Source organism: Polistes fuscatus, unplaced genomic scaffold (genome assembly GCF_010416935.1).
Source record: "Polistes fuscatus isolate 324 unplaced genomic scaffold, CU_Pfus_HIC Scaffold1, whole genome shotgun sequence".
NCBI classification, from domain to species: Eukaryota; Metazoa; Arthropoda; class Insecta; order Hymenoptera; family Vespidae; genus Polistes; species Polistes fuscatus.
In genome coordinates, this window is record NW_025112997.1 from 11809905 (window position 1) to 11824401 (window position 14497).

The window sequence follows — 14497 nt, forward strand, 5'->3', positions numbered from 1 at the left end:
ATCTTAGCAGTTAGTAGAACGTGACTGTCATATGAAGCAAGGTTTCTTATACTTTTTTGCTTAATGACCCTCTTTATCCAAGTAAATATCTTCGTTACTCTTTAGATATAGAAATATATATTGTATAGAAACTAGAAATACAAATTACAACTTTTGCGAAGAATAAATCATTAACTAAATTTATTCGAAAATACGCTATAAGTGTAGCGTTGCTAATCTTTAAATTAATTTTCGGTTGTGACAAAGCTAAGAATTTATATTTTTTAATAAAATGTCTCCGGCCTCATATAGAGTCGCTGACTACACTTTGAGGAGTCTTGATGTAAAAAATAACGTTAAGTTATTTAATAAGATAAGTTAAGTCCGTCTAGAGACTTCAACGCGTCAATATCATCATCCTTATAAAATTTAGAACTTATTGTTAATATATGCCCGTGTATATATATACTTTTTGTTATTATTTGACAAGTATATACATTATTCTTAGTCCTGTTTTTTGCTTGAATATCATACGCATGTAATGTAAGTTAATTATTAAATTGTTATTTTTCTGTTTCTATGAATAACGGAGTTTATCAATAATATTAACAACGTTATACAAAGATAAAATTCTTAACTAATGTTGATGAACAAAATCTCATTTGAAAGAAGAAGATTCAAAGGTTTAAATGATCAACCTACTACTAATCAGCCATATTGACTCGATTTTTAAATTACGCGCGAGAGATTATAATTTACCTAACCTCTATACCGATACGATATAACACATGGTAGGAACATTGTTCCTCACTTGTGCTTGTAGTTCATATTTTGTCCGTATCTGTCGTTAAAGTCGTATATGCTTCAAGAATATAATGTAATGGAGAGCTTTATTGTAAATAGATTTGCACGAGCGAGGTTATTACTGCGTTTAATTAATTCCAATTATCTATAGCTATCCTGAATCACTAAAAGTTACAATTAGCTATTTAACGAGATAAGTTGGTAGAAGGTGTGATGTAAATACATTCATTTAATTCGTTAAATGATTAAAACATACGGAAAAAAACGTATAGTGATATTTCTTATCGCGCTAATTGAAGATTTCGAAATGATTTTGGCCCAGTAGCAAAAGAGAAACATGCCACGATATTAATACGAAGTTAATAAACGAGACCGCGTCGTAATAATCAAAAGGATGTATTCGTGGCAACTATTCAATTTCATTCGAGTTAATTTTAAATACACTAATAGAAATGTCAACTTGTCCTCTCTTTCTAAGCGATTTAGTAATCGTGTTAAATTTGGAGGTTATCGTAAAAAAATAGATTTGTGGCTTAAAGAACAGAGCACGCAAGTTGCAAAAGCATGTACAAGGCAATGCGAGTTTATAGTGGCACAACGTATTAGACGAAGTATTCAAATATTTCTTCTCTATACCAAAATATGGGACGAAGTGGCTCTTAAAGAAATAATCAAATCGTGGAGAATGCGAGCTATAAAAAATTCTAAAAAATTTCTAATCAGTACTGTTGGTGTAAGTGTTTATAATTGGGATCATGAAAGAATATCTGACGAGGAGGTCAATAGGTAATGGTTTTTTTTTGTATGTACTATAACAAAAATTATAATTACGTAATATGTTTATCAGTTATATTGTAGTTCTGTATGTATTATTACATGCATATCGTTGTTTACACTTATAATTATAGTTACAGCCAAGAAATAGAGGGTATTTATAAATTGAGAGATTGTACCGTTATATGTACAAACTGTCACCTGCGAATTATTATCGATAATGCTAGTAAACAACCTGGAGTAGAATATTGTAAATGTGATGGTGTCAAAACGTCTGCTACCACGAATAAAGATCGTACGTTATGAATTATATTTATTTTATTAAATCTATATATATATATTTATTTTTAACAACTTGTAATTGTTATTTTTTTATTTAGCTAATGGTTGGCAACCATATATTGAACGCCAAGACATGTTAGTCTGGAGGAGACAAGAGCCAGATACAGGTTTATTTGCATATAAAGTATATGGATCTTTTCCGGATGTCACGGCTGAAGATTTCTTACAAGTACAGATTGATATAGATTATAGAAAGCAATGGGATATAACTGCCCAAGAATTACAAATTATTGATACTGATCCACAATCTACAACATCTAACAATCATAGTGCTGATGTTATATACTGGGAAATGATTTGGCCTGTATGATTGATTTTAAGTTGTATTAAATAATTACAAATTATATAGATATCAATTTAATCAAATTATATATTTGCAGAAACTATTTGCTAATCGAGATTATGTATATCAACGTAGATGGGTTATTGATAAAGATAAAAGGATAGTAGTTATTGTTAGTAAGGGAACTGATCATCCTAATGCACCTGTTAAACCTGGAACTCACAGGTATATAAACTAAGAAGTCTAAGTTTTAGTAACATGTTCAGAAATAAGGTATTCAAAATAATTACCATATAATAATATAAAGTTTAAATGTAATAGAGTAAGAACGTACTGGTCATACATGGTAATTAGACCTTACACGGATTTTCAACAGCCAGGTATCGAGTTTAGCTTAACTTACTTCGATGACCCTGGTATGAGAGTGCCATCAACCATCACTGCATGGGTAGCAGTAGCAGGTATACTATCAAAAATTATAATCTATAAATAATAGTATTATGTAACATCATTTGTATCTTTTTTATAGGTTTGTCTGACTTTTTAACTCGCATGAGACAAGCATCCAAAGATTATAAAAAATACAAAATGATGCAAAACAATGTCACGTGTACTAGCCATACAGTATTGGATCAAGAAAATCTTACCGAATATGAAGATTCACATAAAGGTATGAATAAAACCGAAAAAGATAAAGATTTAGTAAAACATGGAATTGTAGAAGAAAATTTAAAACACGTTCAAGTCTTACAACATGACAAACCATTAGAACTTATGCAATCTATGGACAAAAACACTGATACAGAAGAAAATAATTTAGAAGAAAATGAAGACAAAGATAATGTTGCTAATTCTATATCTCAAGATGAAGGGGGTTTATTAAATTATTTTTTTCTGAGTAAATTATTTGCGTGACAAGGAATTGTAATATGTATTTTAATACATATTTTTAAATATTAAAGTCTTTTTCATGATTTTACATGAAAATAACTTTAATTTCTAATCTCTATTTAATTACAAATATGTTGACTTATCATATTAGTAAAATAAAAAAATAGTACATGTAATTTCTATTTTTAATTTTGAAAATTTAAATAATATCGGAGAAACATATATTTATAACGTATAAATGATCTTTTCGAAATTATTTGTTATCATATGTGTTTAGAATTAAAAAAAAAAAAGATAAATTTGATGAGCAGATTTGAAAAATCTGTCATTAAAAATCTATGCCATTCTATCAGTGTATGATTCATGCATTTATTGCAATTGTAAAAATTAGTACATTTAGCAATCAATAATACGTCATATTTATGTGCGATGCTAAAGTATATTATAAAATCAAGAGAATCAAGAAATACTGTACAGGAGAAGCTTATTAATTTATAACTAATTGTAATCATATAACATCAGCTCATATAGTTTCTTTAACTTTCATACATTATTTTTTTTGAACAGTTATATACTGTTCACATATCTTTTTTAATAAAAATCTGTCTTTACTTACGATCGCCATTAAATTAACTACTTTCTTATCATCATATATACATCCACTTTCACATGTAATTGCATCCATTAACTATATACGAAAGACCAAATGATATCTTATATGGCAGTATTATTGCTTTAGTACCTGCTAATACCTCAGTAACATTAGAATGAAAAATTATATATAACAAACAAATGAGAATTTTTGTATTCATATATACTGGAAAAATATTTTTAAAATGCAATATATTTTTATCCGTTAATCATATGCTTGTTATTTCAGTAAAACTGTCGTCATTAAAGCATGCTTCTTCTGCTAACATAGCACAAGAAATAAATAATTCGTCATCTAAATCCAATTGAAAATTGATTTCTTCCGGTAGCTTTTTTGGAGAAGATAAAAAATCAAAACACTCTTCATCGTGACATTTCTGATATATAACTTGTTTAGTCATGTCAACTATCAAATAGATATTATTACTTTTGTGCCATCTTTTTATGTTTTCACAATACCTATATAGTACATTAACCAAAGAATTTTATATGTTTATAATCGTTCATTTTTAATATAAATTTGAAGTATATATAATAATTTATCTTGCTTGCAATTAGAGTGTATATTTTATTATTATCCGGCATCTCTATTTTCATAGCATTAAAAATATGAATAAAAGATATAAGGACAAACTTTTAAAGATGACTCTTTATAAAATTTCTTAACACATTCGAGACTAGTGATATATATAGATCTACGTCACCTCAAATTCTTTACCTGAATACTGATGACATAGTCTTACATCATTTAAAAATCTGTAGCTAAATGTTAGTAACATTGATCTATTCTAATAGATATTTAATTTTAATTAGACTGTTAAATATTTATATTTTATATTTTCTTATGACTTGTTAAATTGTTATATTATTTCTTAATTTAGTAATATGTTTTATATTTCAAGTTATTAAATGCGATATCCAGCCAAAGTCTCGCCAAAGTAACACCGGTTATGAATATGTTAATAATAAAATATACAGTCTATATGAGACAATATTATGAATTTTAAATATAAGTATAAATACCTGTAACCAATGATTTCATAAATTAATGTTTTTAATTGCTCGTTATATTTACATAGACGTATTTTTCCTGGTTTAATGATATCTAATATATATTTATCAATTTCAGGATACTGTGATGATGTATTATAATTTGTTACATTGTTTATCCATTGCCTTTGTTCTTTGTTAGAGTGTCTTATGACCTGTGCCTCACCATTGGAAAATTCAAGTAAAATTATATCCTTTTTTCTTGGAAAATAAGCTATCAAAGAATTGATAAAATATTCCAATTCTGGTTCCTTGTACATTTTTGGTAATATAAATTTACAATCAGATGAAATTTCCAAATGAGACTGTTTACCCCATTTAGTGGATTTGTATATTCGAAAATGTCTATTTTTTGTATAAACCCCAACATCAATAAACAATTTTCTTCCATTTTTCATGTTAATTATTAACTCTTCAATATGAATTTTGGAAAAAGTACTTAAAATATCATGATGTGTTTCTGTGTTATTTAAATAATTTGTTATTTCCATATAAACATATTTCATAAATTTTCCTACATGAGAATTATCTTTAAAAGCCACATCCTTAATAGCAAATATTAAATGTCTGCTAAACTTTTCATTATTTGTAGAATCCAAATTAATAATATTAGATTTATTGCACGGTAGATGCCATTCTTTTAACATAAATGCACATAAAATGTCAATGAGTGTGTTAGTCATACGTGAGCCATTACTATTAGGATTCAATTCAAATAGAAATTCTAAATCTACATATAACCAACATGGAGCTCCTTCTGGTATAACCTAAAACGAAATTTAGTTAGGAATCTTCTTTATCATTAGCAAAAATTAATTAGTTAGTTATTTTACAATTGTACATCTAATTAGAGCAGGAAATTAATTAAAGAACTTAAATTTTAATTTTAATAGAAAAGATCAAACAAGTCATTCTAAGAATCTATTCATTTTTATAATTAATAAGACCTCATAAGAACATCTTGATTCAGGAGGTCTATCTTTATAATACCACCAATAAACTTCAGGATGAGCTACTACGAATTTTCTAACTCCATCATTCTGTTGATATACAAATGTACAGAGCATTTCATTATCATTAGAATGTTTATTAGCTACAGCAAGTGCTTCTACTTGTTTATAAAATTCAGCCCAAAATTGTGATGGACCCAAAATATGATCAGGCATTTTCCTTAAGTAATTTATGCTTAATTCGTTTTTGTATTTCTTTCTACTATCAATGGGTTTTAATGTACCCATATTTTTACCATAAAACTGTTCTGGACTAAATCCGTTCATTTTTAATATAAACGCGGCAACGAACTAAAGAAACCCCACTTTGTACATTTCATCAATACTGCCAATATTAAAATTTATATATATATCAACGTTAAATTGTATAATTCAGTTAAATTATAATAACAATAGTTTTAATATTATTATATATATATTTTTTTTTAATACAAAGTGATATATTCAATATTAATATATTTTTTGTTTATATGCTTTTCTTTATTCGAGTTACTAATAGTTGCATAGAACTATTTTGATTGGCCAATATTTTCTCCACGTTGAATTTTAGCAATTTCATTGGTCCTGAGATACGCCATTTGTAATAGTCTCTTAAGGTGACGAAGATAGAAACTGTCTCTCTCTCTTTTCAGTTCTTTTTCCGAAAGTTGCCCCATACTTCTTGTACGTTCTTAATTTATTATTTTATAAAATCCGTTTAATCTTACTTTTTAAAAACACGAATTATAGAAATATATATCTTTTGAATTGTATTGGTATTAATTTTAATTTTTCTACGTGTTTAAGTGAATCTTAAATGTTTATTATAGTATATTTTCTTATATTAAACATAACCTCCATGTTATGGTTATAGTTAAGTTCACATAAAATTAATTTTTCTACTTTATATTTCAGCAGTTTCTTCAGTGAAGTAAAAAATGGCCAAGTCAAAGAATCACACTAATCATAACCAGAGTAAGTAAACGTGTATTAAATTTGTAATTAAAAGTTCTTTCATTTTTATGCAGTTTTCATATTAACACAAAACCTACCACAACGGGCCAAATAACTTTAAACTTTCTAACTAGCTCTAATTTCTTATAAGTTACAATGCTATTTTATGAATCAGGAATTCTTATGTCATATTTTTGGCTATATATATGTTTTAAAATATATGATTTTTTGACCCGCTATGGTAGAAACAAGTATACATGAAGCATCAGTATATGTTTATTGTTGAGAATAAATATCTGATAATAAATTTTTAATTTTGTGACGTTAAATTAATAAATTATAATTATTTAATTTGTTTCAATTTTTCAGATAGAAAAGCTCATCGCAATGGCATTAAAAAGCCTAAGCGTTATAGACATGAATCTACTTTAGGAGTAAGCGTATTTCAAATTATTAGGTTATTAGAGAAGTAATTTCGTTTTTTCAGCGATAAATAAAAGACGATTTTTTTTTATATTTAGAATCTAAAACATTTTAAATGATCATAAATAATTTGATCAATTCAATTTCTCTTGCTGTTATGCGACAGTTAACATCCACTAGTATCTTTATATTTTCTTTGTCCTCGGCTTCAACCAGGCGACCTGAACATCATGCATCTTTCAAATCAAAATTATCGAGATTAAATTTTAAAAATCAATTTTGTCACAGGTTCATGTAGTAAATCCTCTCCGTAAGCAGCATATAATTTTTCTCTTTGCTTGTCTTATGCTTGCATTGCATAATTACTCTTATAGTAATAAAAAAGCAAAATGTGATAAAAATGCAAACTTTGATTCTTTATTTGATGATATTATTTATTTATTTATTTATTTATTTTTTTTATTTTATTTATTATGATAAAAAAAACAGAACAAAATGTGACAAGGTTCTAAATCGCATTTAAAATGTCTGTTGCTAGAATGTAAAATGATTTTGAAATTTAGAGTAAAGTTGAATTCAGTACATACAACTTACAAAATCTCTGTGCGATAAGCGAAATTACTTTCTAAATTCAATATTTAATATTAAGTTTATTAATTTAGGATAAAATAATACATAAACTAATATTACAGATGGACTTAAAGTTTTTGAGGAATCAACGATTTGCAAAAAAACATAATCTTAAGCCAAAGGCTCAGTTAAAAAGAGCAGAAAAGCGAAAGGCTCTTCGTGAAGCTTCAACGAAATAAGTTGTATTATGTTTTCATTAAAATAAAATTGTAAGATTACTTAATATTTACTTTTTTTTTCCTTATAGGATTTATTTAAAAATAATTAGAATTGATCTATACTATCAATTATAACATAGGCCATTTCGATTAGAGATTATTATATTTTTGTAAATGAATTTATTGATTTAAGTCAAAAAAAAAAGATATAAATGAATATGATTGTAATATAAACGTATTGATAATATTCTGATGATGTGACAATTTCACATAAGCAAGCCTCAACATAACCTATGCATTTAACTATTGTTAGGTAAATAAGTGCTTGAGTTCGTTGCGTTTGCCACGCCTTTAGTACGTGCATATTTTATTTCTCTTTTGATTTAATTTATTTAAAAAAAGGTAAAATTTTATTTATTTTTATAATATATTTATATTCTAAATATAAATAAACATAGCTACTGTAACGAATATGGAGGATCAGATAGCGCACAGTTTTGAAAATTCAAGAAAACCTAAGTATATTTTACTATTTAGTGGGAAACGAAAATGCGGAAAAGATTTTATTACAGATATATTACATAAAAGGTATAGTATTTTTTATTCTTTGACTATAATTATATATGCGTAGTCAACTATTTACGCGAAAGATATTAATATGCAAGACAAGTATATTGTGCTTCAAGAATATTTTTTAAAAACATGATATTAATATTTATAAACAATTATTTGTATGTAAAATAATACAAGTAAATTTAACAATAATTTATTTTCAATCTAGATTAGGTGATGATAAAAGTGTAATTATTAAAGTATCAGGACCAATCAAATTACATTGGTCTAGAAATTTAAGCCTTGATTTAAATAAATTATTAGATAGTAGCGAATATAAGGAACAGTATCGCTTTGAAATGATCAAATGGAGTGAGTCTATAAGAAAAAAAGATAGTGGATATTTTTGTCGTGCAGCTATTGATATGTATAATGGTATTATATAAAAGATACATTATTCTTTTTAATTAGATTCACGTGTAATAGAATATTGAATTTTTCAAGTGTTTTTTAGCACGTGACAAACCAATTTGGATAGTGAGTGATACTCGTAGAAAAACTGATATTCACTGGTTTCAAGAAAATTATAAAGGTCTTTGCAAAACTATCCGCGTAATTACTAATTCGGAACTAAGGCAACAACGTGGATGGAAGTTTGTTGCAGGTTAAAATGATAACAGCTTGCAAAATATAATTATGGTCTAATGTTTATAATTCTAAAACATACTCGAATAATTATTATTTGTAGGTATTGATGATGCAGAAACAGAATGTGATTTGGATGATTTTGATAACTGGGATTTGAAAATTGAGAATAATGATAATGACGTGGAAACTATTTTAGAAAAAATATTAGAATTAATTAATTAATATATATGTAAAAAAACGTATTTGATATTTAACATATTTGCCTAACCAATATTGCAATATTAAATCTAAATTTAATAATAATTTAATAATTATCAGTATTAAATTTAGATTTAAAAAATAAAAATGTAGATCATAAGCTTTTTTAAACTAATTGATCGACCGAAAAAACAAATAAATAAATTTGTCGTTTATTGATTATTAATTATAAAGTAAAGTGCATAAACATTTTTGTTTAGATACTTATAATCTTACTTTTATTCTATCATTCTTATAAATAATTTATAAAATAATATATTTCAATCAAGAAATATTAAAAATATGATTAATATTACAGTAAATTATTTTCTTATTTATGAAAACAAAATATAAATTATATATAATAAATATATATTACACAATCAAAATATAAATATTATATCTATATACACATACTCATTTTTGCATGACAGGTAGTTATCAAAACAGCAATGCGTGCGCATACGTGCGAAGTTTTCTGCGATTAAAATAATTCTTTGTATGTATGTACTTTAAATGTTACCGAGAATGCTTACGTGTTTATTTTAAAGTTCGCTCCAAACCGAAAAGTAAACCCTTGTATAGAGAATTAGTGCTTTGTTTATTACAGTATTTAAAACAAAGAACATAAATAGTAAAATGGTCGAACATTCAATTCCTTCCGATATTCTCGACGACCTTAGTAGGTTAGTTAAATCTGTTTTATTCATTTTACTATATACACAATTGCGTACTATTTTTTATAATATAGAAAATTTGATAAAATTCAATTAAAAAGAATTAATAAAGATAAAAATATTAGCAATGATACATAAGTATTTAATATGATTTATTTTATTGCAGTCGTTTTATTATTAATGTACCTGAGGAAGAAAGGAAAGATTTAGTTCGAATATGTTTTCAAATAGAACTTGCTCATTGGTTTTATTTAGATTTTTATTGCACAGAAGAAAATCCAAAATTAAAGACATGTAGTATGAAGGAATTTGCTACACATATTTTTCAACACATTCCATTTTTAAAGCCACATGTTCCAAATATAGATACGGTTTTAGAACAATGGAGAGAATATAAACAAAATGTGCCAACATTTGGTGCTATCGTCTTAAATGAAGACTTAACAAAAGTATTATTAGTACAAAGTTATTGGGCGAAAAGTAGTTGGGGGTTTCCAAAAGGCAAAGTAAACGAAGATGAAGACCCTTCACATTGTGCTGTTCGAGAAGTGTTGGAAGAAACTGGTTTTGATATATCGAATTTAATAAATAAAGACGAATATATAGAATCTGTTATAAATGACCAAATTGTTCGACTATATGTAATATCAGGTGTACAAAAAGATACAAAGTTTCAACCTAAAACTAGAAAGGAAATAAAGAACGTTGAATGGTTTTCTCTTGCTGATTTGCCTAGTAGTAAGAAGGATATGACACCCAAATTAAAGATGGGAGTTGGACCAAATGCATTTTTTATGGTTGTTCCATTTGTAAAGTAAGTATTTTTATGATTCATTGTTTGAAAATTAACAATAACAGTGCAATGATTATTTTTTAAGTAAAATACAGTAATGCTTATTACATAGGAAAATGAAACGTTGGGTACAAGAGAAGCAACAGCGTGAAAAAAATCTGTCCATAGCAAGGAGACATAGGCATAAGTCGTTGGGGGATGTTGAATCTATTTCTAAAAGTAAACGCCAACAACAATTATTTTCTCAAACAATTCAAGTAAAGAAATATTTTATATTAACTAGGTATATGTACATATATGTGTATTCAAATTTTCGTAGTAAAATTTATATTGATATATTTGTTTGCATAACGCTTACAGAACGAAGTTGTAGATTCTAAAAGCGTTCGACAATCAAATACATCACCAGCTAGGAGTCGTCGTAGTTTATACGATAATAAAAATGCCTTATCAAAAGGTGCATTTAAGCGCAATTTGTTTGGTGAACAAAGTGGTGATTGTTCACCATTCACTCTAGCTCAACAGTTGACGGAGAGTCCACAGGGTCAACAGTCATATTCATTTTTAAATGACCCTGCTATTCAATCGGTTAAGTGCAATGATTTTAATTATAAAGGACGAAAATCTGATGAAGGAATTAAAGGTTTGATAATCTTGAAATATATATTAAAAATTTGTATTATGGATTTACTTTAATCTAAATTATTTAAATAATTTTTTCACTTTTATGTGCCATACATGTAATTATGAAATATTTTATATTTTAGGTTTAGCAGAAGGAAATATCAAATCTTTATTATTTGGTGATGCTACGCGTAAATTAAAAACAGATTTTAAAGCTATACCTTCTCCGTTTACAAGCATGGAACGTAATATGCCAACATTTCCGCCACCAATTCGCTTTAGGTTACATGAATATTCATCTGAATTATGCTCTAAAATTTGGGTACATTTTAAATTTGATAAGCAGGCAATACTTAATTGCTTGTAAAATAAAAAATATAATCATATCGTGTAGACCAACAAAAAAAAATTTAAACTTACTGATAAATTCAATACTGTAGTTTACTTTTTATAAGTATATTTTCTCTTGAAAACATATTTCTAAGTATAAGATGTATAAAAACTTTGATATATTCTGTAGATAATATAGGGTTGTAATGGGTGGTATTTCATGTAGATATACAATTACAAAATAGTATTTCTTGAAATAGTCTTAAAAAACATATCTCAAAGAAATTTGCATAAATTTTGATTATGTTAAATTTATCACCACACTGCATATTTATTTACAGTAGTGCAATAAATTAATGTCTTTATAACTTTTTATTTTGATATTGAATATTTTATATAATTTAGAGCTATATTTCTAGTACTATACAAATATAGTAATAAATGTATATTTTTTGAATTGCATTACATGAAAAATGATCAAGTTTGCATACATCAAAATACGATGAAGCAGTATTTGATATTGTCTTTAACTATTTTTGAAGTCTTCATATAATTTTTTTATTTTATACAACAAAAAAATTGTTGTTTTGTACAAGTTTACGTCAGGATAATTATCGTTGGAAAAGTAATGTAACATTATGTAGATTTTTATTTTAACTAAACGTTTATCACAATCCATCTTAATGTTAAAATATCAGTAATGTATATGTGCTATACGATCACAATTAAGATCCTTACATTGCTTAGTAAATTTTGTATTTACTAATAAAATGTAGTCAAATATTTTCTAAATGAATGGTTCGATTGATTCTTATGAACAATAATGATACGTTCACTTATGAAAAAATATGAATAATTTATTTTTCAGAAAAAGTGCAATTAGTAAAAATATATTAAAACATAATTTAAGAGAAAGGTTTATAGAGAATGATCTATTATCGTTATTATTTAAAAAAGACTAGGAAGACAATTAAAATAAGTATGAGTGCACTAATGAAATAAAATATTTTTTTTAAGATAACAGTGCCTGCACCACGTACACTTCTAATTATTTCATTGTTTAAGGCATAAACTATTTTACTTTCTTCAATGAGTTTATTTTTAGTATCTTCATCTAATGTTTCAGCTATTTTATTCATCGTTTCACGCAAATCACGTTTTAATTCAAAAATGTTATGATTTTTAAAGTCCGTGATATTATTGCCACAACTAGTTACTTCTTTGAAAGGTGAAATCTTTTGCATAAGTTGCCTTTTTCTTCGTAAAATAATTCCTCCACTAAGAAGACCCATATAAAGGTGATAAATATATGCCATAAGTAAAGTGGGCTCTGTATCTTCTATTTCTCTTAAACGCATCAGGTATTTAATAACACTGTCTCTAAAAAAAGTTAAAATGCATTGAAATAAATAAATTTAATGTTCACATAATTATTAGTTTATATACATAAAAAAAAATAGTTTCATTCAAATAAGGTTAGATGAAACAAACAAAAAAGAGAATGAAGTAAAAGAAAATAATATTCTACAATATTATAAATAACTAAGAAAAGAAAAAGATGGAGTACATTCTTGAAACTGAATATTAATGTAAAAAAGTAAATGAACTAGTGAAGTGGTATCCTATGTGAAATATATACCTAGGACTATAGTTTTTCATCCATCCCTTTCCTAAATAGTATTCAAGATCTCGTTCAAAAGCCTCAGTACGTTGTAATTCAGTAAGCCGTAATAATCCAATTTTAGTATTTTTTAATCTAATCATTGCACCTTCTAGATAGCGGAAAATTTCATAGAAGACCAGAAGACCATCAGCCCATACAGAATCATCGAGAAATCCTACTTAGAGGAATAAAGTTTATAGATAAGAGAATATAAGAGTTTGATATGCGATGCAAAGCGATAATAATAATAATAAATAAATAAATAAATAAATAAATAATTATAGCATAAGCTTGGTTCATAAAGTTGATTATAAAGAAAAATAATTAGAGAAAAAACATAATATATATATATGATATGCATAATATGATAGCATATTATATTTTTACATATATTTACATACATATAATAATAATAAATTAATGTCCTAACATTAAGTGCATCTTACCGAATGCTAATTTAGCGTTTACCAAAGCATCACTAATGGCATGAATTTCTCTTGTAGCTTTACGCATTTTTTTACAGAACGTATCTTCCTCCTTGTCCGTCATTTTGTAAGGAGGGTCTTTTTTTAAGTAAACGATTCGTTAGAAAAAACCTTTAATGAAATTCGATTTGGATAAATTTACGTAGTCATTTTAAAGAATTCCCGCGCGCTTCATAACTCGTTAGAGAAGAACCGTCACTTCGGAAATACCATTGCTATTATATCGAACGTCCGTGTCATTTAACCACTCGTCATGTCGTCGTCGTCGTCGTCGTAGTAGTTCTGCGTTCTGCGCGGATTCATGCCATAATGAAGTATATCGTTCGTTCGTAAAACCATTGAAAGATGTCGGTACGTACATTCTTTTTTTTTATTAAACAATAAAATCTATAACATTATTTGAAAATATCAAAAATGATATTTTTCCTTCATATTTAATTTAATTTAATCATTTATATATTTCACAAAAATAATTGTTTTTGTAAACGTATTGCGATAAGTGTGTGTGTCTATCTGTGTGTTGTTTATTTGCAAATATAACTATCATTGTTAATTAGTCT

General features: G+C 26.4%; 6 protein-coding genes across 9 annotated transcripts; 4 read left to right on the top strand and 2 right to left on the bottom strand.

The window, feature by feature from the left end:
- The first annotated feature begins 672 nt into the window (after window positions 1-672).
- On the top strand, window positions 673-3177 carry LOC122523768 (stAR-related lipid transfer protein 7, mitochondrial-like). Its single transcript, XM_043645671.1, has 6 exons — window positions 673-1569; window positions 1692-1852; window positions 1938-2203; window positions 2280-2407; window positions 2504-2643; window positions 2712-3177. Exons 1-6 carry the CDS (start codon window positions 1178-1180, stop codon window positions 3095-3097), a joined length of 1473 nt encoding a protein of 490 aa, XP_043501606.1. The 5' UTR covers window positions 673-1177; the 3' UTR covers window positions 3098-3177.
- Window positions 3178-3424: 247 nt separating this feature from the next.
- LOC122523840 (DNA-directed primase/polymerase protein-like) lies at window positions 3425-6131 on the bottom strand. The gene is made up of 3 exons (XM_043645790.1): window positions 5722-6131; window positions 4748-5541; window positions 3425-4183 (listed from the first exon to the last, which is right to left on the bottom strand). Exons 1-3 carry the CDS (start codon window positions 6049-6051, stop codon window positions 3934-3936), a joined length of 1374 nt encoding a protein of 457 aa, XP_043501725.1. The 5' UTR covers window positions 6052-6131; the 3' UTR covers window positions 3425-3933.
- A 231-nt stretch (window positions 6132-6362) lies between these two features.
- Window positions 6363-7993, top strand: LOC122524238 (60S ribosomal protein L29-1). 2 transcript variants are annotated; one of them, XM_043646416.1, is made up of 4 exons: window positions 6363-6447; window positions 6679-6738; window positions 7087-7151; window positions 7833-7993. In XM_043646416.1, exons 2-4 carry the CDS (start codon window positions 6702-6704, stop codon window positions 7947-7949), a joined length of 219 nt encoding a protein of 72 aa, XP_043502351.1. In that variant the 5' UTR covers window positions 6363-6447; window positions 6679-6701; the 3' UTR covers window positions 7950-7993. The 2 variants fall into 2 exon arrangements, with proteins under 2 accessions (XP_043502351.1, XP_043502427.1); XM_043646492.1 differs by having other exon boundaries at window positions 6394-6447; window positions 6682-6738.
- A 99-nt stretch (window positions 7994-8092) lies between these two features.
- LOC122524107 (phosphomevalonate kinase) lies at window positions 8093-9552 on the top strand. 2 transcript variants are annotated; one of them, XM_043646299.1, is made up of 5 exons: window positions 8093-8282; window positions 8387-8516; window positions 8710-8915; window positions 8995-9144; window positions 9229-9552. In XM_043646299.1, exons 2-5 carry the CDS (start codon window positions 8401-8403, stop codon window positions 9348-9350), a joined length of 594 nt encoding a protein of 197 aa, XP_043502234.1. In that variant the 5' UTR covers window positions 8093-8282; window positions 8387-8400; the 3' UTR covers window positions 9351-9552. The 2 variants fall into 2 exon arrangements, with proteins under 2 accessions (XP_043502234.1, XP_043502163.1); XM_043646228.1 differs by having other exon boundaries at window positions 8093-8516.
- A 173-nt stretch (window positions 9553-9725) lies between these two features.
- LOC122523906 (m7GpppN-mRNA hydrolase) lies at window positions 9726-12581 on the top strand. Its single transcript, XM_043645913.1, has 5 exons — window positions 9726-10051; window positions 10209-10856; window positions 10948-11092; window positions 11196-11478; window positions 11603-12581. Exons 1-5 carry the CDS (start codon window positions 10005-10007, stop codon window positions 11824-11826), a joined length of 1347 nt encoding a protein of 448 aa, XP_043501848.1. The 5' UTR covers window positions 9726-10004; the 3' UTR covers window positions 11827-12581.
- Window positions 12323-14216, bottom strand: LOC122523982 (heme oxygenase 1). Of its 2 annotated transcripts, none has more exons than XM_043646032.1 (3): window positions 13899-14216; window positions 13429-13630; window positions 12323-13169 (listed from the first exon to the last, which is right to left on the bottom strand). In XM_043646032.1, exons 1-3 carry the CDS (start codon window positions 13999-14001, stop codon window positions 12734-12736), a joined length of 741 nt encoding a protein of 246 aa, XP_043501967.1. In that variant the 5' UTR covers window positions 14002-14216; the 3' UTR covers window positions 12323-12733. The 2 variants fall into 2 exon arrangements, with proteins under 2 accessions (XP_043501967.1, XP_043502043.1); XM_043646108.1 differs by having other exon boundaries at window positions 13429-13627; window positions 13899-14214.
- Between the last annotated feature and the right edge of the window lie 281 nt (window positions 14217-14497).